The sequence below is a fragment of the Anoplopoma fimbria genome, chromosome 13, assembly GCF_027596085.1.
Source record: "Anoplopoma fimbria isolate UVic2021 breed Golden Eagle Sablefish chromosome 13, Afim_UVic_2022, whole genome shotgun sequence".
In the NCBI taxonomy this organism is placed as follows: domain Eukaryota; kingdom Metazoa; phylum Chordata; class Actinopteri; order Perciformes; family Anoplopomatidae; genus Anoplopoma; species Anoplopoma fimbria.
This window is the reverse complement of record NC_072461.1, coordinates 8,111,937-8,139,866: the sequence shown is the minus strand read 5'-3', so window position 1 is coordinate 8,139,866 and position 27,930 is coordinate 8,111,937. Positions and strand designations below refer to the sequence as shown.

The 27,930-nt window shown below is 43.8% G+C and overlaps 2 protein-coding genes across 2 annotated transcripts; both read right to left on the bottom strand.

Moving 5' to 3' along the window:
• Positions 1–16,276: 16,276 nt before the first annotated feature.
• Positions 16,277–17,970, bottom strand: gadd45ga (growth arrest and DNA-damage-inducible, gamma a). The gene is made up of 4 exons (XM_054610834.1): positions 17,848–17,970; positions 17,625–17,726; positions 17,289–17,499; positions 16,277–17,105 (listed from the first exon to the last, which is right to left on the bottom strand). Exons 1-4 carry the CDS (start codon positions 17,898–17,900, stop codon positions 16,992–16,994), a joined length of 480 nt encoding a protein of 159 aa, XP_054466809.1. The 5' UTR covers positions 17,901–17,970; the 3' UTR covers positions 16,277–16,991.
• A 3,106-nt stretch (positions 17,971–21,076) lies between these two features.
• On the bottom strand, positions 21,077–27,354 carry creb3l3l (cAMP responsive element binding protein 3-like 3 like). The gene is made up of 10 exons (XM_054611054.1): positions 27,226–27,354; positions 25,360–25,500; positions 24,796–25,189; positions 24,478–24,587; positions 24,197–24,289; positions 23,751–23,857; positions 23,267–23,335; positions 23,068–23,152; positions 22,851–22,944; positions 21,077–22,690 (listed from the first exon to the last, which is right to left on the bottom strand). Exons 2-10 carry the CDS (start codon positions 25,498–25,500, stop codon positions 22,296–22,298), a joined length of 1,488 nt encoding a protein of 495 aa, XP_054467029.1. The 5' UTR covers positions 27,226–27,354; the 3' UTR covers positions 21,077–22,295.
• Between the last annotated feature and the right edge of the window lie 576 nt (positions 27,355–27,930).

The following is a 27,930-nucleotide window of genomic DNA, read 5'->3' as shown; positions in this document are numbered from 1 at the left end:
TTCTCAGATATGGCAGAGTAAACAAAAACCCTCCGTACCTGAGCTGCAAGAAGCGAGCTCCTGAGGTTAAGGAGATGGTGTTGAATCCTTTGATGCCGTAGCTTACCTGTCACATGTGCATGTGCACTGTGGCGCGCGTGTGCTAGAAACAAGAAGAAGCATGGCTGTGCATAATTAAAGATCACATCATATTACCTTAATGATTGCTTAGAACTTTTCATCTTTCCAGAGACCCTTTTTTTTAAACATGCTTCCAAATACCTCTGAAGGAATGCATAGTAATTCATATTTCACCATGTCTGATTGTGCAGATGTTATTGTTACTTGCTACATTGAAGTTATTGCTCAAGTGAATTATGAAATGAATGAAAGTATCCACGTGCTCAGCAAAGAAGCGCCTTTCTATGGGTGTTTAAGCACACAATTATGTAGAATCACGTCTCAGAGCCCCAAATACGCTAAACCTCCACTCAGAATGTAGGGGAAGCACTTCTCAATTGTTTTGTATTGAAACATCTCGGTCCATTAGCGCAGGGCTTTATGAATATAGCCGCGACCCTCCTTCTCTCCTTATTTACACATGTCTATATAAAATGTAGCACTATATTGATTTTAGAGCGGGGTTTGGTATATGCACAGCTGGGTATGCTGTTCAGTGTTTGCACCAAACATTCACACACCAAACACACACACACACACACACACACGTGCACCTGTCTTTGTTGCAGCAATCTTAGTCTTAGGAGTTAGAGACTCAAAATGTTGCCTCAAGCCACTGTAAACTTGCTAGCATGTCAATTTTGTGTTTGTGCGTCTTTGCGTGCATGCAGATGTCTGCTCAACGCTGTCTGTCTACTCTTACTTTTATGATGCCTCCAAGCTTCAGACAAAGGCTGGACTGAGAATACTTTTTTTTAAATATGTAAAGGTGCCAACTACAACTTTAATGCTATCTAATGGAAATGAAGGGAAATGTGTTACAGGTTGTTTCAGGATTAGTGGGATTTTCTCAAAGCAACAACATGGAGATATGACAAATCTTTCCCAATCCTTATGTGTGCGTTCTAGTAAGTCTGATCATGATGGGATGAGTGCCAATACAATGCAGTCTGTCAGTGCTCAGGATTTTCCATAGTTCGTGTCAAATGCAGTGGATTTCTCCACACTCATAACCACAAGGCATTTTTGGAAAGTGCTTTTCCACCCATGAGGTCATGCATTATGTCATCAGAAGGTGCACGGTTGGATCATGCTGATTAGATCAGCCATTCAGTGTACAATACACAAAGAAGTGACGGCGGATTGACGACTCCTCAGACAGAGTGATGTACAGGACAGACGGGTTCTCCCTCCAACTGCGATTAGCCAGTGTGTTGCTGTAAATACATAAGGAAAGGGCTCTTAATAACCGTGTCGAGTTAAATCAGGGCTTTAGCGGTTGCAGACAGGTAGGATGCTGGGTCGGCACTAAACCAAGGCGTCCGACAGGTAGACACAGGTATGAAGTCAGATAGCCGGCTAGACAGATTGTTATCACGTGTGCTGTTGTGAGTGCAAACAGTGGAGATAGGGGAGAGAAATGACAATTACACTCCTGGCAGTGTATTCTGTCTGTATTTACGCATGCGCAAGACTCCGCATCCATATGTGTCTGTTTGCATACACAGAAGCATGCCTTTTATTTGGGGGGGGGTCAGATACCAATCAGACTAATTTGCAGTTTAAACAGACAGTGGAGTGTGTCAGGAAAACTACACCAGGTGCCCGAGTTCCTCTGTGTCAAAGGCCATCACTGACATGACTTCTCTCTGCTTGTTAATAATCATTCTGTGGTAAATAGGGGCATCATGTGATGCTTATCATCAGTATGCTGATGGAAATGTACTGACAGTGTGAGATAGCGAGGGATTGTGAAGGGTTTGTATCAGTGTCTGTATCAAGAGAGCGGTTGATTGTAAGTTACATTACTGGTTCTTAACATTTCTGTCTTGTCACTTCTTGAGATAATCGAAAATAATCAAGTGCATACTTGCAGCTGAGGAGTGCATATGCAGAGTGGTAAACAGCAGAATGATTTCTATTTTCAGGTTGATTCATGAGATTATGAGAGGATGGCTGAAGGTGAAATAGTTTAAGGTAAAAAGAAATAGTAATGCATTTGTATTATACAAAATATGTTGTTGATTAATGACAATGTCAAAGTAACTATTCTTGGATATAACACAGTGCAAAACTAGTTCCAAAAGTTTTACATGGTACAAGTATGCTATGATGTGGGTTAAAAACTTAATCAATTATAAATGACTTTAAACTAATGTTTTTAAAAATATACTTACTATAATTTCTTGCCTTTGATCGGATCTCATGAAGCAGCTTATGTAAATACAGCTGAGGTTTCATGTCAGATTGCGTAGAGGTGTGAATGTGAGTTCCTATTTCAATACGATTAATCATGCCGCCCAAGCAAACAGTCACTCATACATACTGTAACTTTTCATCCTGGTCCAGGTGACTGAAGTTGCCAAAAATCTTTTATTTTAATCTAGTTGTGTACTTCCTTGCTTTTAAATTCAAAGTGCACAGGAGTACAAATAAACACATTAATGCTTGCTGTGTCCTGTTTACTTCATAATTACCTGCTGAATAGTTTCCGATGATATCTGCCAAACACGCAGAAGTTTCCCTGACAGCTGAGGTTGGAATTAACTTCCACTTACTAATGTGTTTTCTTGAGATCAACCACGATGGATGCAGCTGTTCCAAACCTTTCTCTATTCAAGATCCAAACTTTTTAAACCTCAATTGCATGGTCAACTGTTAAGTGAAGACTTAGCACAAACAGGCTTGTGACCTGGACCTCAACGAAGGCGCTTGAGAAAATGTGATCACTGCGCATTTTATTATGCTGAGAAATAAGCTACTACACAAGAATATTAAAATGCAGTGTTGACAAGGTCTAATGTCTTCTAATTTCACTGCTGCAGGAAGTTTCCTTCCAGCTGATTGGCTCGCTGCTCCCAGCCAGACTCCAGATCTGCTCAGACAGCCCCGACAGTTGCTGCTGTTAGTATAACTTTGAACACATTCTCTGGCATCCCCTGAATGCACCATTCACTGGCGGTCATTATCCTGCTCTCACTGCCGATGGGGGATTGAATAACCTCATATAACACATTTTAAAATTTTTAAAAAAGGATGCATTGTTCTCCATTTACTTTTCCTGGCCGAGTTATGTGTTGAGACAAACGACTTTTTGGTTTACGGCTAATGACAATGTGTGTAACAAACAGCGAGCAGACAAAGGGCTCAGTAATTGAATCAACCGTCGTCCTAATTTCTGGGGCATCCCTCACCCTAATTAAGCACTGCTCATCCCTCAATAGAGCTGTCACTCCGTATCAGACTGATGCGTTGCCTTGGCAACAGGGGTCAGTGGGTTTGCAGTGTCTGTGGAGGATGTAAGACGGGAGGAGGAGGAGGAGGAGGAGGAGGAGGAGGAGGACAGAAGTGTGGAGGGTGTAAAGAGAATCTATGTCCAATAATCAGCTGGGAGTCGGTGTTGCGTTAGCGTCTGATGAGAGCAGTTAAACAAAGCATGGGGAAAGACTTTGCACAATTGTCTGTGAAGCTCAAGGAGTCTCGAAACACTATTTATGATGTGTCATACGCTATCTCTTGGGTCAGAAACCACCTCATTCATCTCCTTTCCGTCGTTCATCTCCATTACCTGGATTTTGCAAACATATGACTCAATGCTCCTCGAGGCTTTTAGCCTTCAGCGTTGTGTGCTTTTCATGCTGTTTCAAGGTTCTGCAACGCGCCAGTACGGGGCTTTTGATTAATAGATTTGCACGAGTCTCACAAGCCCTCGTCGCTGTCCAAATATCATGTTTTTTGTGGAGCCCTGGATGACTCCTCTGTGTCAACACATTGTGGCTCTGTCCTGGGGATGCCCATTGTGTCTTAATAAATCAACATGGATGAAAAGCAGGGCTGTAAACGGCTCCGTAGGTGGTGAAAGTCTGTCTGCCTCCCTCCCTCCTATCGGTCCAGCCAGACTGCTCTTTTTGACATTTGGGGTGAAGTGTGCCGCTCTTTATGTCTTGGCAGGAATCCACACCCATCTATTTCAAAAGCTCTTTATATTGTTTTTACCCTCCAGCACACACACACGGACGAACACACCCCCACACACTCACACACACACACTGCAGGAAAAGTGGAAACCCTTATCCTCCGTCATAGCCCTGTGTTTTTGAAAGGGCCTGGCTCAGATATCCTATAGGCAGGAGTAACAGCTGTCGCTAAGCCACCGTAGCTGGCCCCCACTCAGCACCCAGTGGGGACCCAAAACTCTCCATGTCTGTCCGCTGTCTCCATGCTGCTGTCTAGCCTGTGGACCGACTGTCGCTGACTACTTTCGCTGTCTGTCTTCCCTTTTATCTCTCTGTCTCCCTCTCCTCCCCCTCTAGTTAGACTTGCTTGCTAATTTTGTCATTTGGTAAAAAAAAATTAGCTTTCCTTTTGTTTTACCGGGTTACGAGAAACAGGAAAAGAAAGGTTATGAAAAGAAAATGACACAGAGGTTGGACAAAGAAGGGGAGAGGTCCGCTCCTCCATTCATTGAGCGTGAGGCCCTCAGCCTTACGTCCCCTTACGGCCACACACACACACACACACACACCAACCCGCACTCCACCCCAGCCACCCTCTAATCTGCACTGTTCCACCCTGAGGGCCTGAGGCTGGGGCAGCTGCTACTGATGGAGCCAGAGAGCCAGCTGTCCTTACACACACACACACACGCACACACACTTCTACACTCATTCATTTAGGACAATGGGGCCAGGATAGGGGGCGTGTGTGGCTCATGATTTTGGAGTGTGCCGTGGTCGTGGGGGGGGGGGGGGGGGGGCTCACAGTCAGTAAAGTGGTTTTTATGTCCGCTTTGTGTCCCGGCAACAGTTGGCAGCACGTGTGTCAATGACACGCCTCTCCGCTTTATTGTCCGTGAAGTCGGAGAGTTTTGGATGACCCGAGACAAAACACAGTGACACACTTACAGAAACATAAAGGGATGCATACACGCAAACAAAGGAGCGTGTGTGTGGAGAGACAGTTATGGGACACAACCATCACAAGCAGAAAAGAACATGTCGTTTGCTCTGCCGCTTTCTGCGATTTCATCATCTTGCAACATCTGCAGCAGATCTATTTGTTTTCAGTTTTTCAGTAGCCTTGAGAAAAAAAACGTGCAAGGATTTGTTCTGAAACACACCACTCGTGTAAGTTTGTATTTCCTTGTGTATTAGCGGTGATACAAAGGGATTATAAAGTGAGGGCATTAAGATATTGCATGTCTGACTTTAAAGGTGAAGTTCTCAGCAGAGCTTCAAAAACAACACATCAATTGATTCAGTCTCTAGGTCCTGATTGGTTTATCTCTATCTCTAACTGCTTCAGTTTCTGGCTCCTGCTGCAATTGGTCCTCCTGCTCTCCATCCCCCATTGGCTCAGCTGGGGATTGCATTCATCCTCAGCCGTCTGATTGGTGGAGCATCCAACCTAGAGAGCGCTGTGATTTGCCCTTGGCTGTGCGCTCACCAAGACTCAGAGTATTTTCCAAAAACATGCAGCTGCTTTGGAGACAGGGTGAAAGCCCAGCGTGTGTTTATGTGGAGGCTGATTTGCTTGAGTGGGTGCATGAGGTGGGTGTAGTTAGCAACTAAAAAGCCATATGGCTGATGACACATCTACACTCGCTTGTTCTCCTACATGCACACCTGACGGGCGCCTCACACCTGCCGCGCTGTCTATGGCTGAGTAAGATCCACATCAAAAGGAAGCACGCCCTCGGGGGGTGTTGAGTGTGCGTGCGTGCATCTATGAGTGTGTTTGAAGAGACATTCACTGCTTCTGAATATACCAACAAAGAGGATTTGTATCTGAATGGGGAGACAACTCATGTCTGGCTTTGCCAAGATAGGGAGGTGGGACAGCTGAAAGGACCTACTATGGCACGAGATACTCTGTGCTGCAGACTGCACGCACACTCACTTAATATAGGCCTATATAGTACACCTACCTTGGGAGGAGGAGGCAGCATGTGTGGGGCTATTGTTTCTTTTAAGTGTGTTGGAGATAGAAAGGGAGCCATGTGCTGCACTGAAGGAGAATAAAGGAAGAATAAAAAAGGAATAAGAGCTTTTCACCATCTCGTGGATTTCAGCATTATGGCCTCAGTAATAAGGCTGCAGAGACGCCCCTTCATCGCTCGTAGGAATCAAAGTTCCCTTACGCTCGTATATGACCACGCATCCGCCCACCGACCTACACACAAACCTTGCACATACGCAATAGAAGCGGGTAGCTCAAAGGCTGGCTTCTTTCGGTTCGCCCACAAAGGCAACAAAGTGTGTCTTTGTCACTTTCCAAGTCAGACGTCAGTGAGAGTTTGCCTTGCCCGGGGGCTGTGAATAAAGTTTGCCCACACGGAGCCCCCCTCATGTATATCTGCATAGGAGTGACCACCCACACACTGACAAACACTGCACACAGTACAAGATACTGTAAAACACATTATTATTCAATAAAGACAAACAGCAGATGCAAAACTTCCTAATTGCTCCTCCTTGCAATCATACAGTAGAGTTCATGCAGGCATGTCTGCAGGCACTCTCTCTGAACATCTACACAAACAGCCTCACTCATTCATGCAAACTGACAAACCTACAGATCCCTTTTGTCCCACAAACCAAGTGAGGTCTTTTGCATGTGACTTATGCATGCCTGCGTTTGTCTGCAACAGATACAGGCTGGCTAAGCTCAGAGTCGGTGTGCAGTAGTTGCTGGGTAGAGTTGAGGAGTCTGCAGAGGATGTTGTGGTTGGCTAGCCCATTTCTTTGTCTTTTAAACGTTCCGTCTGACACTCTGCTGTTAGACCAGACAAAGGAGCCTGCTTTGTGTTATGGCGTTTTCTTTTTTGCACAACAAACTGTGCCTGGGTCAGCTACCTCTCACGTTTCTGAGGTGGCCTTAACAACAAGACACTGAATCTTGAAAGAAACTTTTTTGCTCCAGAGATCAATCCAGTTCTACGTTTCTGTCCATAATGCTGATATGGATGAACTGTCACTCAATTACTAGATCCCAGTTTTCTGGTGATTAAGCAAACGTGATTGCGCTCACATGCTTTGTGTTGACAAAAAAAGAGAGAGAGAAAAAAAGGGGATTACTGATTAGATTACCTCTCTCCTGCCCTGAGGGTACATTCATCTGAAGAGCTGCTCGTTGATTTGAGACAGAAGGGACAAAGGATAAACGGAGATAACAAAGACGCCCCTGTTTTAAGGAAATAAACTGTAAAACACACACTCACTGTTATGAATCCACTGTTTACTTGCTGCAGCTGCATCCTGTGTGGCAGGTAACACGTGGCTCCCGCTGTGTACATCGATTCTCACACACACATGCACAAGAAAAAACACAGACCACACTTACACTCCTTTCAATCTTTACACCTCTGCAAATATACGAAAATGTTTGCAGATCGCTGGCACTGCCAAACAATCACAAAAGTCCACACGTGGCTTGAATTCTGTTTGTGTTGGCCACAGTTTTATAATTAAGTAGATAGCAGAGCTTCTGTTTTCTGTGTGCGCTCACAGCGATAAAGTGAGTGTTGACTGGAATACAACAGGATCCTGATGGTAAAGGAGCCTAAAAACAGGTGACAGAAGCAGCAATCAACCCCTGTCATAACAATAACAGCTGTATTAGGAAAAATAGCTCATGGCCTCATGTACACTCGCACATGTGCAAACACAAAAACACACACACACACACACACACACACACACTCAGGGTACACACAGACATGCACAGCCTCTACAGAAGCCTGAGGTCGAGAAAAGAAAATGATGAAAACATTTCTGCCACAGAAAACAAAATAAGAGCAGTCGTAAGGAGACTGTTCAGCATTCATCACAAACAAAACACACATACAAACAGATGCACACGCATATACTCCTCACAACCCTTCACCAGGAGATTAGACTGTTGATTGTTAATTGGCTTAGCGGCGTGTGTTTGTTTGATCCATGGTATTATTGCCCAGTGTGTTTTCTTCCTTGAGTGAGCTGATTAAAAAAATCTCCCCCCTGTCAACACGCTGCCAGATAGATACCACTGTTTGATTAATTCACACACACATACACACACATACACACAAACACACACAAACACACACACACACACACACACACACACAACACACAAACACACACAAACACACACATGTCATAATCCCTGCCCTTCCATTGGCTGCTGCTGGAGCACTGTTTCCAAAGCAACATTGGAATGTGTGTGGCTCCGCCCCTTTCAGGAAGGAACTGCATGTAAACAAACCCGGCATGTGCGGCTCGGTGTGCTCCTTCTGACTCTGTGGTAAACAGAGTGAAACGCTGTGTGCAGGCAGACTGAGGCTGATCTCCTGGCTTACATTTGATTCTGCTGCCTTTAAGGCCTTTGTGTATTTGTTGGACATAATGTTTGTGTGTGACTTTATGACTTTAAACAGGCTATGAAAATGTCTGTTAAACTGTATCTTATTATTTTATACTATTGTTATTTTTGTATTCTTCTTCTTCTTTCTAATAGTATTAGTATTAGTATTATTATTATTAATAATAATAATAATAATAATAATAATAATAATAATAATATTCCTGTTTTATTTTTATTATTATCATTTTTTTTATTAAATGCATGTAAGGGAACAAAAAGGTGTGCTGCCAGTCAACAACAGTCCTATGTCAGTGCGGGACATCGGGGACAAGTGTCAGTGACCTGTCCCCTCCGTCCATCTCCTCCTTTGTCACTTTATGTCCAACCATGTCACTTTACGGGATGTCCAACCATATTTGTCCCCCTCCGTCACATCTCCCCTCCTTTGTCACTTTACGGGATGTCCAACCATATTTGTGTGTTTACTTCTGCAGCCTGGATAGCGCAATGTGGCCTTTCCTCTGCAGGCCGGCGGCTAAAGGTATCCAAAGTTCAGGGGGTTTGGAACACAACAGCTCAGATGTTTTACTATGAAAAGTAACCCCCCCCCCCCCCCCATCTAAGTGGAAACAGAAGGGGGAAGAACAACAAGGTTATTGAAGCACATAACAGCACATAAACACATTCATAACAGTGATCAAAATACCCACAAGCAGAGACACCTATCCCATTGAGCAAGAACTCCCAACAGCCAATCGGATTTCTGTTACCAACAGCAACAACTCCTGTTTACGCCTGCCTGTAGCTGATCCCGCCCTCTGATTGGCTGGTGCCCCGAGCCTCTGAGCGCAACCCCTTCCCCCCCCTCCTCTTCACCCACTCTCCCCTCTGCCTGTCCAGCCCTCCCTGCAGATTAAGTAACACCGGCAAAACAAAAAGAGCTTATTTTTGTTTTGCATTGATGACATCGCACCCGGCACAAACACGGGGCTTGTTTAGATGCAAAGGTATCTATAAGGCTTTATGGTGGCACAGAGCAATGTAGAAGTGCAGAGATAGGATAGAGGGAGAGGAGGCGGGATAGAGTGAACCACTGTTGCCATGCACCCTCATTGTGTTACTAGGTTAAGTATGGTATGTTGCTGCATGTGCAAGGAAGAGGGGCAATTGCATCACTCCCTTGAAAAGTCCTTGAAAAACATGTCTCTCTCCCCCTGTGCAAAATTCTAATTTGCACTTTCAAATCGTCCTCCCGGAGGAATTTCATTGAAATGCTGCACATGTGCAAGCGCGTTAATGTTCTCCCATGCATGAAAGAGACTCAGACGCTTCGGTAGTTCTGCCGGTGCCTCTTAGCTCATTGTTTCGGTGTGTGAACTGTGTTTATCAGCTGCACTGAGACCCCTTGTTCCTCTTTGCTGCTGGAGATTTAAGTTAAAAAAGTGAGAACTCGCAGCCAGATGCTGTTTGTTTTGATCCGTCAGTGAGGCTGTAGTGACAGTAGAGGCAACACGAGATAAGATATGATGCCAAGAACATGGTCAGTCCAAGTCTGACGTTATTACGCAATGCCTCAGTGGTTCAAGGTGCATGTTTTGTAACTTCTAAGAAAACATTTGAACCCAACAGGCCTACAAGAAAACTAAAAAACATGTTGTGGTCAATCCGGTGTTCGCCCCTAGGTTATCATGTGCCTTCTGTTGTCGCGGCACGTATGTGTAACGTTTGAGGTTCTTCATAAGCGACCATTACACACACAGGCACACATAAAGAAAGACAACTTGTTTGTGCATGGCGCGGGAGGCTGTCATGCTGCATCATCATCCCCCTAATAACCCTGACCTGTAACGGAGTGACGACACAGCACGAGCAAACAAGGTCTTTGTCAGGGATCCTCCTCTCCCGCTCCCTTCACTTCTCTCGCTCTCTCTGTTTGCTAAAGTGGTCTGAGCGATCAGATCTGCAATGCGTCTGGGGCCGCATTCACACCTGTACTTGGAGGTGTCCACTTGTAATTGTGTTAATCGCCTAACATCTTCCTACCCCCCCACCACCACCCCACCCCTTATCCACTCTCTCTTTCTCGCTTTTTCTCCCCGGGGTCAAGTCAGGCCGTGTCTCCGGCTGCTCAGCCTCTCTCCAGGTTTCTAATTAGCGTGTGCACTGGAAGCAGAGAGGCAGTCACACTGTTTACTCTGTGCTCTTGCTCTATCTCTCTCACCCTCTCTCTGTAAAAATGTCATGCTGGCTTGACACCTCTCCACTGGCTGTACCCAAGCACTATGAACTTCCTTAAAGATGAGAACATTCAGCTTGTATTTACAGTTTCCTTTTCTTTCACTTTCTTTGTTTCATGGACAGGGTCTTCCTGCCTCTCTTCTTCTTTTCAGTGTGTATATGTGGCACATGCGTGTATGCTCCAGCGTTGCTCTTGAAATAAACAATCCCCATGATGCACCCAGCTATTTCAGATACCACTTTGTTTGGCCCGACATAGTTTTACTCGTCAGCGTGATGGAATTTGGAATGCACACAATGCATGCAATGCATCTATCGCTTTCTTTTTGCCACTTTTTCTATCTGCCCTTGAATCAAACCAGTCGTCCAGTCTGCCCGCTCTGTCTGCGTGCCAGGACAGTGCAGAGACTGTATCATCAGATAAGACAATACCTTTCAACTTACCAACATTTTATTTAGCTGTCTGTCTGTCAGCAGTATTCGTCTCCCCTTCTCCAGGCTGCACTTCTATGGCCATGCCTTCCGGCCCGCTGCTCTATACTTGAGGATTGCGGGGCTGTGAGAGAGGGGGGGATTCCTGGCAAGGCTTTGAGTACATGTGCTTCTGGGAGGATAAGCTCAGCTATGTTAGTAATGCGTCTACCCCGCGGAGGTTACAGGCTGCTCCCCATATTTGGTGAATCACTTAGCATCGCCCCACCTCAGCCAGACTGGAAGCTACAGTAACGCAGAAAATATGAACAGAATGTAGAGGCAGACAGGGGATGAGGGGACTCGCACGAGTTAGAAAATACATGCTTACATTCATCAAATGCCGTACAGTGAATGAAAGTAAATGTGGGAGGTTTTATTTTTAGTCATTCTGCTCTATATTTGGCTAGTTTTTTTCTATTTTCACTATCTACCTTCGTCTTCCCTTCTTCTATTCTGTGCCAGAACAAACCAGGTGATACTTTAAGACTCTCTGAGCCGCTCCAAATGTCCTGAAATAGCCTTTCCTGTTTACACTTAACTCAGTGCAGCTTATATAAAGGGGCAAGCTCAAAGCCCCAGCCTCATTTGATCAATGCATTTGGCATCAGATTGCTCCTTGTGGACTTGGTTCGCATTCTTGTCTCATTCAATGGGGGTTACTTGTTAACTCGTCTTTCTTGTTATTCCGCACTTTGCATAATTGTTGCAGTGTTCCGGTCATGTGAAATACCACGAAGCGGGATCAAATAAGAAATCTGGCACTTGGATCATGTGATCTAAGTTTAGCTGTTGAGGTTTAAGTAAGGTCGCTGCTATCATGGCTCCTATCATATATATATTTTTTAAACCCAGTGACCAGAGCTTTGTGGCATAAAAAGGCAATGAGGGCACACACACATAATCTTGTTTATACTAATAATATAGATATTGCACTCAGAAATTTCATCCATTCAAATCTGTTCTGAACAAACACCCTGATGCAATCCCAGGGCAATTTTTTGCAGACGTACCAATTTGAAGACAAACATCCAAATGATTATGTGCTGCACAAAGACTGGAGGGATTATTTTCAAAATGTAAAACTCACTGCAGAGGGGATTTATTTAAGACTATTGCCTCATTGGTTTCAACCAGAGAAACAAGAGTAGTATTTCACCTTAGCGGCAGTTAAGTTTGCCTCGTGACCTAATCTGCAATGACCTGCTCTGTGTGAGTGTGTGTGTGTGTCACTCTACTCCCCAAGGGGACGCAGTGGATGAGTGCAGGTCAGGTGCTTGTGTTGGTAACCTGGTCACCCTCCCCTTAGCTCACATCTGTTTTCCTCTGATTATAGGCTCCGTAGAAACACAACCGCGATCACTTCTTCTGAACTGCACGGTTTGGATCATGTGATCTCATCCCTCTCAGTGTGGTGTGGACATCCCAGGTGCCCAGGTGTGAGTGCACACACTTCAAAATGTACAGCCACATCAGCCCAACCGCAACCACAACACTCAAAAACCACCCGCGTCAGGTCACACTCAGAGAGACTTCGAGTGATTTCTCACAAACAGCAGCCTCGGTGTGTGCACACGTTGCTGAACTGAAAATCACCTTGGCCGCCGCAACGGTGAGAAAAGTCCCTGAGCTGAACTTCTGAAAAGTTGTACATTTTGCTGGCTCACCACACTGCCTCTGAGGCTTGAACTCACTGTAGGGTTGAGTAACAGCATGGAGCAGAAGCGGCTAGGGTGCAGCTCACTTCTACAGTGAGTGACACATGCTTAGATTAGAGACACCCGACACCAGCCATCCATCTATCTATCTATCTATCTCTCTCCTCTGCCTGCCTGAGCCAGCTGGGCCATGAGCTCATGGTACCGATCTGGCCAGAGAGAGAGAGCGAGAGAGAGAGAGAGAGCGAGAGAGAGGCTGAGAGCTGGGCGGGGTGAGAGGGGATGCTGCCTGCCAGCTCATCGTGTAATCTCATCTCGCTGTGGTTACTGTAAGTGAGATGGAGATGGGAATGGGAAGAAGGGACCACAGATCCCCGCAAAACTAATGGCTCTGGGAAGGGAGGAGTATCACTCTACCAAAGTCCCTCCGAAGTGTTTATGATTTACCGTTGAACCACAAGTCTGGGAATCATGTCCCAATATGGAAACACATACTGTAACATTTCACCAGGGTTAAAGTAGTCAAGCAGTAAACATTATGTGGTAATATAACACCACAGGGCAAATTGTCTAGCTTAGTGTTGTGAAAAATGTACATTTTCTTTCATCAGAAGAATTGCTCAGACAAAAACAGTGGTCCTCAGTGACTGTGAGATTTATTTTGGGACTTTTTATTTAAATCTCTCCATAATTCTGCTCTTAAATGAGACTTACAAATTGTGAAATGGAAGAAGAAAAAAAGCTTCGGCCCTGTAAAACTAAATTTGTGAGATTTAGAGGTCCTGTAGGTGGATTTTACCTTGGGACAGTGTCAGGCTAGCTTCTTTCCTCTGTTCTCAGTCTTTATGCTAAGCGAACCGGCTTCAGCTTCATATTGACAGACATGGGTGTCGAATCAATACTTTCACCTAACAACAGAGTAAATAAGCGTAGTTCCCGAATCGTCAAACATGTCGTTAAAGAACTTAAGGTATCAGTCGCCTTTAATGATCTTAGTAAATATTGTGTCTGTTGTGGTAGATCCATAAGGGATAAAGTGAATATTCTGTCTGGCCCATGTGAAAGTGAGGAAAACTCATTATCAGCACTTCATATGAGCAGAAAAGGGAAACAAGGGAGTGTCTGGAAAGCTGCTGCTGGATGGTTGCAATCTTTCCGTGCGACGGTTGAAAACACTTCCATGTCAGATGAGTACACATCAGTCTGGTCTCGCCCCCCTCCCTTTCAGTCTGTCGTAGCTCTAGACCAGCTCTGGCTCAGACCTCGCACAGACAGTCGGGCTGCCTCAACAGTCTGGCCTGTAGCTCCGGGGAGAATGTGTTTGTTAACTGCATATAAATAGCAGCAGCAGCAGCAGAGGCGAGCAAACCTTCACAGTAGCCCCATTTTTTGGGTTTTTTCTTCGTTCTCTGCTGGCCCACATAGGCTACACCTGTTGCCAAGAGGAACACAGCCTGAAAAACAGGCATGTTGTTGTTATTTAGTCTTGCATTGGGCTTGCATGAGTTGCTGCCACAGAAATCGGTTTGCACAAAAAAGAATATGATCTATCACAAAGACTATGGACGTAACCTCTAAGTAAAGTAGGTCAAGGATGAAGTCAACAATACAGTTAGTCCTTATTTCTAACTAACAAACGCTTCTTTGTTTACCCGGAGCACATAATAAAACAGTCAACATTCATATTCTTGAGGAAATTGCTCTTATCTGGGGCATTAAATATTGTTTTCTTTTCCTAAACAGGTCAAGATTGGACATGATTGCCACTGCTATTGTTGCCTTTTTGTTCATGGCAGTAAACAGAGAAGACTGCCTGAGGGACACTGTCCTGCATAGACAAAAGAATCCCAGAATATTTTTGGTGCTTTTGGAGACAGGAAAAATACTTTCTCTTTTAAGTTAAGGACATTTTGAACGTGTCCCAGTCCACCCTGTGAGCTAGCCCAGCCCTCTGGGGAATTTTCACAACATATTGTGTTTCAACTTTCACTCAGACGCAGGCTTCATGTTCGATCAGAGCAGAGTCTAGATTGCGGCAACCACAGACAAATAGTCATCACAACAAGCTGCATTGGGGTTCATATCAGTGTCTGCAAGGGCCGTTCCCAATCTAGTGGCAGTTTTGACAGCACATGTAAGAAAATGACTAGTTTGGTTTCATTAAAAGTTACACCTATCTCCCATGAGCCCACCACTGCAGGTATTAATGCACATGGAAAGTCCCTTCATTGCTTCTCTACAACTTTCTTTTTTTGCGTAATTCTCTGTTAGTAAAGCTTCCTCTGTTCTTAGAAAGCTGAGCAATTACTTGAGATCAGTCTTGGCAGAGAAGGACTGCCTCCTTTTCTGATCTGTGCTCTGTGTGCATGTTTGTGTGTTTGTGTGGCTCCAGGTGTCTGTTCACGCATGTGTGTGCACCTGTGTGTGCACACAAGCAGGTTTGACCAGAGGTTGTGTGGATGTTGAGGGGGCTGCCAAGAAATAACAGATTGAGTTCCTCTGAAGTCTGCTCATCACTTTGATGTGGGCTGTCCTTTTTACCGTCAGCCTCAGCTCAGAGCCGACCGCAGCGCTCACACACTTCCCCTTGTGTGACGATCTGGCTGACCACCATTCTGCTGCAGTTCAGCTCCAATCCTAGTGCATTTGCTTGTAATGTGTGATTGCACGCGTTTACAAGAACACCAAAAGAACCACTTTCCCCAAAATGCAAAATACTTTGCATTAACTTTGTAAGCCGTTGCAGGCATTTATTAAAACTCAACACCATGCAAGAAAATCAAGTGTGTGCAATATAGTAGATTTCCTAACAGTGCACCTGATATGTAGAGTGAAAGTTAAGTTTCAGCGCTCCACAGCAGAGAACAAGTAGGTTGTTGACACCACGCTGTCTCCCATTTCCACTTGGCTGCACAAAACTACAACTAAGCACACTACGTACTGACACACAGATCTCTCCAGACTCAGCTGCCGTGTGCGCAGGAAACAAAATAAATCTCTCTCCTCCAGCACCCCCCTCCTCCCAGCCTCGGCCTCGGTTCTGGCTGCAGCGATTGTGCAAGCTGTTGTATAAGGCAGCTGGTGGTATGAGCGGTATAAGGTCAGTGCCTGGAAGGAGCACATGACACAAGCATCATTATGTTGTAACTACTTTGCTCTTTTAATCTCTCTCTCTCTATCACATCCACCCAATTTACTGTCAGTCACCCACATTTTACCATTTACTTCTTCTCTTTAAGTGTGTAACTGTCATGCAACACTTCCTGATACTTTTATATCAACGCAATCTGTTGTGACTTCCCACACTGCTGCATTAAAGCCAGCCTACGGTTTAGGAGTGTCCCAATCGCGGTCTGCAAAGTTTCATGCTAAAAAGGAGAAATAACATTTCTGACAAGAGAGGATGAGTTTGATTTCAATTGTTTATTCAGAAAAAAAAACATTAAAATTGAGTACAATTCAAACAATGTTGCATATTTGAAAGTCAAAATATATGTCCATGAGTAAGTGTCACAGACTCAGACACAGCGCTGATCAGGATTCGCAAGCAAAGTCTGTGCGTTATTCCAAGAAGTTCCTGATAGCTGCTGCGCTGGCAAAGAAAAGTAAAGTCCATTTAGACATTATCAGACGTCCTCTTCCGGACCAGCATCCTCCTCGTTCCCCTCCTAATGAGATTCAGTCCAGCTTCGGCACTTTCACGAGTCCATTTCTTGCAAAGTCTCTGCGACCTTGCTCCGCTCAGCTCCCCATCGCCTTTTATAGGGCGCCACTTATCATCTATTCATGCACTATGCAGTACATTCCAAATCCTTCTCAGTGTCCGTCAGGCTTTTCAGTCCCCTCCACGTTCGCCCTGACCCAGTCCACACACACACTTGACCTCTGAACTTGAACACTTCCTCAGGGTAACCAAGAACCAACGTGCCGACCCACAATGCACTGGAAGGTTGTGCTCTTGCAAAGTGGAGGGGGGGGGTAACAGCCACATCCTCTTAATCCAGACATGTGAGGCAGAAAGGCTTGATGCCTCTCTAGCCCAACTGAGGCTCAGCTCCTTGACTTTCTTTTCATCATCTTCATCATCATCATGTGAAGCGTTGTCGGTGGAGTGTCACTTCAGCGCTCTGGGAGCGTGATGGTGGGCACCCAGTCGTACACACTGCGGCTCTCCTCGCAGAACAGACTCAGCTTGTCCAGAGAGGGGTCTTTCCATGGGTTTGCACTGGGGCTCTGAAATAAAAAAAAGAAAAAAAGAACAACATTTAGAGTCAGGACACATGAGATAGACACGGGCTATGCAGACAGGCAGTGACTTGGAAAGGCGTGTGTGCAGAATATTCAGACAGAGGCGGGAGTGACGCGTGCATGATTCACTGGCCCCGCCGGAGAAGTGGGCGCTTCCGGGGAACGTACCGTGACGAGAATGCAATGCGCGTCCTTGGGCTCGCCGGTCTCGCCTGAGCTCACGAGGTCTGCCAGGCGCTCGATGTCGTTGACGCGCACTACGTTGATGTCGTTGTCGAAGCAGAACGCCTGGATGAGCGTGAAGTGGATCTGCAGGGCGATGTCGCACTCGTACTCCTCGTCGGTGGCGAGGACGCAGAATGCCACGCTGTCTGGGTCACTGTGCGGGGGGGAAAGAGATGCGAACGCTGGTCAGAATACATTCTATCATGCGTATGCTCAGAATTAAAACAAAACAAACAAAAGACATTTGCAGTGAAACATTTCACAGATTGCAATACTTACACATTCATGACTTTGGCAGATTCATAAACTCCAACTGTCAGGTATTCCTGCTTCTTAGCAGCAACCAGCAGCTCCTCCAGGGCTGCGCCTGCACTTTGCACCCTTTTGACAAAGAAGAATACGCATCATTAGGACACTGCGCACAGTTTGGTAAACTGTGTAAAAAAAATCTGTGCATTAATCTGTGCAGCCTGAATACTGGGTCCATGTGTCAAATATTCACCTGTCTACGTTTTCCATTGCGTTCTCTTGTCCGCGGATCTCTTCCAGAGTCATAGTTATAATCCAAAGTGTGCGATCGGGATCGTTGCAGTGAACAGAAGCGGCTGTGCGGTGTCTCCGTGGAGTCTCTTGCGTTATTCTGAGCTCGGAACAGGCGGTGGGTGGATTTATAGCAGACAGCAGCGTAGTTTCTCGGCAAGGGGCGGTCTTTTTCCGCTCATGCGTCCTTCCATTGGCTCGGAGCGGCCGGGGGTGAGGAAAGCAAAAGTCCCCGGGTAGTTACAGCGAGCTTGTTGACAACCCCACGTGGGGCAAGATTACGACCTTTCAAGAAATACCCCCTTCTCTCTCTCTCTCTCTCTCTCTCTCTCTCTCTCTCTCTCTCTCTCTCTCTCTCTCTCACCACCCACCACCGATTCCTGCTTGCCTTGTCAACGTCCAACATCACCACAATGAACCAAATAAACCCGTAAAGTCCTGTGTACTGCAGATAGCAGCCTAGTGGTCACACGAAGAACTGAATATCACACAGAAGGTTCAATTATTTTCTGGCATGTTTATGACCTGGATCTATAATAAGTTTGCTCTAAATCGCATCTTTGAAGGAAATAAAATAAATAATCTGTGAAATGCACTGTGCAAAATAACAATTATTCTCTGCGTTTATATAATATTTTTGTTATTTTAGTTTTTTTAACGTTTTTTTTTACTTATTTATTATATTATATTTATATTTATATTTATTATATATTCGGTTGGATCTTGTTTTTTCAGCTAATGCCTCTTATTTGTTTGTTTGTTTGCACTATCCACTCTGCTGCTGTAATCCTACAAACGTACCCGTTGTGGGACTAATAAAGAATTTTCTTATCTTATCTTATCTAAGGAGAAATGTGTTTTAGCATCCTAATCTTTTTTCTTGAAAATGTGATATGGTTTGCATTCTATGACCACATGTGGAGGTCACTGTTTACCACTTTTTCCATGACAGTTATACACTGTATATATATATATATATATATATACATATACATATATATATATATATATATATATATATATATATATATATATATATTATAACCAGCAGGCATAGTGGACCGACAGGCTACATGGCAGACCATCCTACAGGTGCAAATGTAACTGAATAAGTATTCAAAGGAAAAGGAAAGATGTGGGTTCGGCGGTGAAATGAATCTCCTCCATGATAAACTCTGGAACAATCTTGCATGGATTGGACTTCCCCAGCGCGGGGAACCACGGCTGCGTGCGCAGATAAACAGCTTGTTGACGATGCACCTGCACGCGCTTGCATCCTATTGACCTCTCACTTAACGCGCTGCCCTGTTTGCAGACATGTCGAAACCCAGTTCTTGGCTGTGGCACATGAGGTAGAGCGCTTGTCCCGTAACCACAAGGTCGGTGGTTCAAACCCCTCTACCGGCAACATGCCGAGGTGTCCTTGAGCAAGACACCTAACCCCAGGTTGCTCCCCGGGCGCTTCGTTGCAGCCCACTGCTCCTCCGGGATGGGTTAAATGCAGAGACATAATTTCCCCATTGTGGGACTAATAAAGGCTTAATTATTATTACATTACATTACATTACATTACAGTCATTTAGCAGACGCTTTTATCCAAAGCGACTTACAGGAAGTGTATTCAACATAGGTATTCAAGATTATTATTATTATTATTATTATTATTATTATTATTATTATTATTGATTGAGTCTTGCGTTTGGCAGACTGACCAAAACAGCTTGTAGCCGGCACACGACACTTTTTGTCTGCCCCCCCCCCCATAGAAAGAAAAGGGAGCTTTGATTGCTGAGTCTGACTTGACGCGTGTCGCTTCTCCATAAAAGAGAGAAAAGGGCCGACTTTGTGTCACAACAATACGCACGTACTCCACCTGCCTCCGGCTGGAGGGGGGGGGGGGTTGTGAGTATAGGGCCACACTCTTTATTACCCCCCCCCCCCACTCCTGCGGCAGATGCCCGACAGATGCGCGTGGGCCCCTCCCGAAAAAAAAAAAAAAAAAAAAAAAAAAAAAAAAAGGGCCGCCACGCGCCACGACCAATATAGTCACATTCAGGCCAATTTATCTTATCAGTGCGGGACTGCACGTGTGTTTACACTCAACATCATTGGCTTTGTGGACGGATGCCGAAGGCCGTGCATGTTTACACACCCGCCGGCTGTCTTCACACAAAGAGAACGGCTCCTATATACTATATACGCTTATTTAGGGAGAATGTGAGTAATTCTGCAAAAAAAAAAAAAAGGGAAGGCCTATAAGTGGGCTACGACATAGAGTGGTCTGTTTACGGGAACCTTTCTCTCTGTTGAAGGTTGTTTTTTTCTTTAAAAGTATCTTGTTAAGTGATGAGTCAAATGATAAACCACTCTGACATTTATTAATGCAAATGAAGATGCCTACACGAGAACTGCATCTCCACTGTTATGGAGCCGCTGAGGGGACTCAGTGTCAGACGTGCGGACTGACGTCGCCCCCTGCTGGTCATTCAGACAGTGACCTTTCCCTCACTACACTGCTAGTCTCAACATGCTGACTAAGCCTCATGACTCATGATTACAACCTCACACATGCTGAGTCACCAACCATTCCCCCCCTATATGTTGTTATTCCCCGACAGCTGAGGCTTCTTCTATTGTTTTCCTGCCATGCTGCATGTGAACGGGGTGAAAAATAGATGGATGCGAGTGAGACATGTCTTTGAATGAGCAGTTTGAATTTACAGAATGGTATGCCCACTCTCCCTCTTTTATCAATACATGTAAATTAACTATTTTTTTTTTCAAAAAGTCCAATGAACTCATGTGATTCTGTAGTCAGATAAACAACATCACCTGAATACTGTTGGAAGTTTTATGGCTTTTCCAGCTTGATGGGGGAAATCCCTGACTGGCTGTGGAAATCCCAATGAAGGATAAATCAGTTACAGCCTCCCGACATGATCTTGAGTAAGGCAATAAACTCCTAAAAAACTATAAAGGTTAAAGGCATGTGGCAAACAGCTCCAGACTATGGTTGTACTGGCAGCTCCTGAGCACTAATTTGTCTGCGAAAATGTCACTAAAATACAAACTAGGTGTATGAGGTAACTTCTCAGGTAAACAGCCTCCTCAAGTTAAACTAGTCGTACAATTTTTGGTATTCAGCTGTTCCTTCACTAAATAACAGAGATCAAGAAAACTTAATTCTGATATATATAAAAAGTTTATTATTATAGATGTCCAGACACGTCTTTTACATAAAGAGTTCCAATGTACAGAAGAGCCACAATCATTTAAGCATATTCACATTTCATTCCTGGACTGTGTCAAATGACAGTGCATTTGTTCAACATGATCAACATTTAAAATCTCACTGACTGTCGATTATAACAAAAAGCAGTTCCAATAACAATTAGATATAATAAGAAATAATGACAAAAATGCCTCGCTGACAAAACAGGTCATTACATTTTTTTGTACATTTTACTGCAACACGGTTTATATATTATACACAGATTTATATCAAACCCCTTGTTCTGTGCACACAGGTGCTAAGTTACTTCAGACACGTTTAGAAAGATTTGAACTGAGATTGTAGGGTTCGACCACGGTTGGCGGACGATGACAAATTCAAGGGATCAGCGTCTTCCAGTTCCATATTCTGCATTATGACATTATTTCTTGCTTTACTGTACAACATAAAAACAAAGCATTCCAAAATTAAAAAAGGAGCATGGATACCCTTGTTACAAGGGAAATACTATCTAAACTTTACAAGTCTTCTAAATGGCCAAATGTCCTGCAATGGCTTAAGCATTACGGTGGTCAAACAACCACTTTAATCAAGCTTTATGAGAATCAAGCAGACTATTTTCTAATACGCGATGGACTGTTGGACTACTTATTTTCACAATAATTTACTATGGCAGAGTTGTTCATGAGCAACATATGTTAATATTTTGATCTGATGGAGGTGGGGTGAGACAGACAAAAGTCAAACGAAGCTCCCCCTTGAATTTGGCGAAAAAATAATAATGCCATCAAGTAAAAGTTCTCTTCTGTCATCAGCACCGCATTGAGTATTAAAATTGAGAGCCCTTGGTGCTATTTAGGTTGCATGTGGACTCCAGCAGAACCAGCTTGTAGTTTATCGTGGCAATGTCCAATTCTTTAGGTAGTTTATACTGCTGAAATATGGAAATCTCTCTCCAGTTCTTTTTGCCCACTGGAATACGGAAAGTGCAAATAAAGTAACAGTAGTAGAACGGAAGGTTGTTAGAGGGGCAAAGCAGGGACGGACAGACTGATCCTATATCATCATAATTACACGTTTGTTCCCCTGATCCTTTTGTAAGTTTAAGCTTCCCTCTGCTACCTTAATCATTAGGAATATGGCTCCCTCTGCTGGTTATATTGATCAACATCTCCCCACTACATCTCATCTGAGCGGTGCTGCTGTAATATGACAGATGGGGGGTTCCGGTCTATCCAGTTATCCTTGGATCCCGTGACCTCGTACGCCACAGCGGCGTCGATGGGTCCTTCCTGTAAGGCCCCAGCTCCGCCAGCCGGCCCCGGCTTCATCTCCGCTGCCTGAGTGGGGCCTGGGAAGTCCGCCGAGGAGTTGCTGCTGACTCCAGCTTCGGAGTCGGGCTGCTCCACCTTCTGGTAGTCTGGCGTGTGATTCTTCTGGCCGCCGGCAAAGATGGCTTTGACGTTCTCCACCTCGGCATGGGGCACTAAGAGAAGCTCCTCGTCCTCGGGCTCAAGGTAGGTTATGGCATCGATGCTCTCTGGTGGCATCGAGCGCAAGGTCCGGGAGATGACTGCAATGATGAATGAGAAATGTTTACCAATGGAAGGAATTCAAGAAATCTCAGTCACACAGTAGATAAATTAATGAAACAGCACTGAATGGACATGTCATCCTGATGAAGAATTCAACAAAGTCGACAGACTTTTTGTTTTTATTTTTAGGTAACTTACTGGAGGAGGGAGTGTAGAGTTCCTTCTGTTCCCCGTTACCCCCGAATGGATTGACTGACGGGAAGATGATGAGACAGAAGGAGAGCAAGAACACCTGGAGGACAACCGAAAGGAGAGCGTGAGAATTAAAAAAAGATATATAGTGCAGCATGACAAAGACCTTGACACTTTAAACGGGAGCAATAATCAGGAGAGAAAACGTAGCCGAGAAATTTACCATAACACAAGTGCTGGTTGTGCTGGCCTTCATAGTCGACATCTTCACCATCGTCTGCAGCTTCTTCAGTTGCTCTATCAAGGAGCTGTGAGATGCAAGAGGACAAATTCTCTGTTAGGGCCGTCAGCAGATTAAAAAAAATAATAATACTTTGTAGATACGTGTTATTGCGTATTAATGCAGAAGAAATTTCTCTTACATGTTCTGTTTATGGAGCAATTGGACTTTCTTCTGTAGTTCCAGGTTGTGTGCAGTACAGATGGCGACTCTGTGGTAGACATTGATGCATTAATTAGGATATTTATCCAAAAGTGCATAGATTTTTTGATCCACCATAAAAAATAAACACATACAATTGATCACTGCCAGCATAACTAGTCACAGGAAAGTAGGCAGAAAAAAGTGTTGCTTAATTCTCCTTAACGCTCTCCCTACAGTTTGTGTTCTCAAGCTTGATATGAATAACTGTGTTGTTAAAAAAAAAATTGTCTGTTGACTGTAGGGCTGCAAAGATTAGTCGATTAATTGATTAGTTGATCTATAGAAAATAAAACTACTTTGAAATTCAAACTATCATTTTAGTCATTTTCATAGCAAAAATACAGAGTCAACCTCCAGTTCCAAAAATGTCTGCATCAATGTCATATTTATCATTGATATTCATTTTGGCCTCTTCATCTCACCTGTTTTCCAGTCCGTCAACATACACCTTCTTCTTCTTGCGGCTCTCCTGAGCAGACTGCTTGTTGCGGATCTTCCTCCTGACCCTCTTCAAGGTCCTCTCCTCAGCCTGTTACACAGATAGAGGGCTTTCACCACGGCGTTGACATGACAGATGACAACGTTTATAAAAATGGCCTTGAGCAGCTGGGCCGCAGACAAAAATAAATGAATTCTGAATTAAAAACAACAACCAAAATACAACGATACAACAGTTCGGGATTTTTGTACAATAATTGCTACGATAATGAGCAACAGTAATACTTATGTATCAGCAGGTATGTTGTCTGATTATGCTCGTTATTGTAAAAATATTTACAGCATTTGGAAGATTTTCTCATCCAGAGCAGAGCAGATACAACGCTGCCCATCAGTTCAAATAAATAACAAAAATGTCAGCATAAATTACCTTTGTGAGTGGCATGTGTGTAGGAATAGTTGCTCCCTCTTTCCCCAAAAGCCGCTTCTCCTCCTCAGTGAGCACAATCTCTTTAAACTGGAACTAAAGGGAGAACAGATTTTTAATCTCCTGTACTAGATGGTACTACAGTTGCAACATGTAAAGAATCTGCCAATCAAGTCACAAACATACACAAGGCATTTAAACTGAAACTTTCAGTCTTTTTCAGGCAATCTCTTTGGTTCGACCAAAAGAGAACAGAGAAATTAGGATATTTGGGGAGAACTGACCTGGTCTGATGTGTTGTCATGAGTTGAATCCTGTGTTGAGTCCTCTATGGACAAAGTGCAGGGCAGCTCGTCTGTGATGTCATCCTCTATATCCTCACTCACCAAGTCGTCTGACAGGAGAGAAATACATTTGAAATTAACTTGATCTGCCCTTTTGTTGGTAATGTATGCACAATATCTCTCACTGAATGTGCACTCAATGCATGTGTTATGTAGGTATTTATCAAGGGGTTGGCTAAGTTACAAAATACTAATATACCTTAGCCTATAGAACTTATTAATAAGGTCAGAATCAGGGGATACTTGGCCTTAACGTACCCAGATCAATGAAGACATCCATATCTGGCTTCTCTGCCCTCACACTCTGCAGTGCATCCATGTCCCTGCCTCCGCTCTGCAGCAGAGAGTAGCTGTGATCCGTCTGGACCGTCAAAACCTCCAGGCTCTCTGTCTGTATCTCTCCAGGGGCCAGGGCTGGGTCTGAGTGCACCGGGCTGGGCTGGGAGTAGCGTGGACTGGGCACAACGTCACTGTCGCTGCCCTGGGGACTCGGGCATCCCAGGTGGTTGTTGTTTCCGACCCCGGTGCTGCTGTCGTCGGAAATGCCGCTGTCGCTGCCCAGGGGAGAGTGAGAGGTGCCGATGGCCTCCATGTTGTACTCTCCCTCTAACAAGCTGGACAGAAAGTCTTCAGTATCCATTCCTGTCAGCATCTGGGAGAAAAAAAAAGTTAGCTTTAAGACCAAGACTACATAGAGGTTGGAAATACACAGTGAGTCATCAAAAAAAAAAAGAAGAACATTGTGGGTTAATATTGTCTTGGTTAGCAATCTAACCAACTTCATCTAAAGTGCATGTTTCTATTCTGTGAATGAACTCTCACATCTTGCTCTGACAGCCAGGATTCAATGAGTCCATTCCCATCAGCAAAGAGAGGCTCAGTGGATCCATCGTCTCCACCGTTGAACAGCAGCCCCAACAGCTCTGTTCCATCCATGTCTGGAAGGTCCTCAGTGACTGACATCTGTAGCAACACAGCAGCAAGCAGACCACAGCATTTAGATAAACAACTACATGTATGTACACATATTATTGGTATGATAATACAAGCATGATGTCGGACTAAACGTTGTCTGGGAATGGGTTTGCAATTAAATGTTATATTTTGTCCTCATAGGCTGCATAACAGTTACGCAGTGCTGAAAACTTTTTGCAGACTAATCCGTTAGTCAATTAAAAAACAAAATATACATAAATATAAATATAATTATTTATGGGCTTTTAAAAGAAATGTAGCAGGCTAAAATGATGGGTTTTTGAAGCTTTTTTCCAGTTTTATATTGTTGTAAATTAACAGAAATATCTTTGGATTTTTAATAACCTGCCTTCTTTATTCTTGACATGATCATACCCGGAGCCTTCCTCGTAGCACTTATTGCATTCGTATTAGTTGCTGCACTTACTGTATTCGTATCAGTTCGCTGCACTTATTGAATTTGTATTTGTTTACTGCACTTATCCTATTCGTAGTAGTTTGTAGCACTTACTATATTCGGATTAGTCTGTTGCAATTATTGTTTTCGTAGTAATTTGCCTCTGCACTATACTTTTGCTCTGGCTTATGCTTTAAGATGCTTGTTTAAGAAAGGAGATGCACTTATGACTTCTGGTGACTAGTAGTTCTCTTGAATACCTATGTTGAATACACTTCCTGTAAGTCGCTTTGGATAAAAGCGTCTGCTAAATGACTGTAATGTAATGTAATGTAATCATTTAAATGACTATCGCACACATTGGCTTTGACTGAATGTCATATAAAAGTCCCAGTAGTGATTAAAAAAATAAAATCCCTACATTTAGGATCTCGAGTCAAGAGTATTAAGTCAAAATGTTGTAGTAGAGTCCAAAATCACCCTGCTATGGAATTTGTACCAATACGAAAGTGCAACTTGTGTTACAAAACAACAGAAATGTATAATAAACAGATGGTCCACTAATCCTCCACTCTACTGTAAGTGTCTGCTTCCTTGGAATCTGTTCTGTAGCACCCCGCTGCAGGTGCACATGGACACTGTGTTTGAGTGTAAGCGGTTCAGCCTTCGCAATATTTAGGATTCCACATTAGTGAAAGTAGAAAGTATGACACATAACTGAGTTAATAACACGTATACTAAAGAGCTGCGCTAATAGCTTCACATTGCATCATTGCCACGCACCCATCATGACCTCATCTTTTATTGAGCCCCGCCCACCACATGCCTTTGTCACGAGATCTGAGTACAATGTCAAGTAACCAAAACAAATAGGATGTACAGCCTGTAGTGTATTGCAGTGAAGGGATATCTGTATGCTGCGCTGCTTGCCGCGGTAGCAGAAGGAACACAAAGACTGTGAATGCAGTCCAGATACAGGGTGTCTTTGTTGTCTTGTGAAATAAGAGCATTGTCTTGAAGCAGAGCCATTGAGCACAAGTCACAAACGAAAATGACCTAGTTAATGCACCAGCAGTGAACACATACGAGCATTATGATCCATGAGCATTTGATTTTAACGAGAAGAAATAAAGACTACATTATATACTCCAATAGTAAAAAAAAAAAAAAAAAAGGAAATGTCTTAGGCCAAACTCGACGAGCCAGACAGCGTAATAATCCTGTCCTGATATTTATCACCAAGAGGGCGTGGTCCCTCCCGACATTAAACACCGGAAAACATTAAACACAGTCAATGTCGACATTATTTATCTTACCGTTTGATGAAAGGCCAGAAAATACCATTCGAGTGAGAGCGTCCGGTGTCTTCAGGTTTCTCCACTCAGCGTTTTCTCGCTGCTGGTAATAGTAGTCTACTGTCACAGCGCTTCCCCCTGAAACTACCTTCCAACAAGGCAAAAATTGCGTCATCACGTAAAGGCGGATGTGAGTACGTGGTCTACTTGGGGGATTCTGGGAAGTGTAGTGTACAGCACCCTACCACGTATTGTACTCGTGAGTTTGTCTTGCTTTCTGCATACACATGAGCGGCAGCCATAGACTGTGGTGGCAGCAGTAAGATACAACTAACTAATAGACAAGATGAAGATGATGCTTTAATATTATTATTTTCTGATACCGTTATGTAAAATACAGAAGAAATGGTATAAAATAATGACCAGCTTGTGATGCCACTGAACGAAACAGTAAACTAACTTTAAAAATATTGTGTTTAAAATAAAACATTAATAAATATATTTTAAATACATATTTATATTAGTATTATATATATATATATATATATATATATATATATATGTAAATATTTATTTATAATATTTTAATAAAATAATTAACCACTAAAGTGTCTGGGCTGCTGTTATGTAGCTTCCCCCAAACTCATACTACAGTCCGTATTATGTGATAATATTTTTGCTGTGAAAGAAAAGAAAAAAAGCTAGATACTGGAATAATTGCTCACA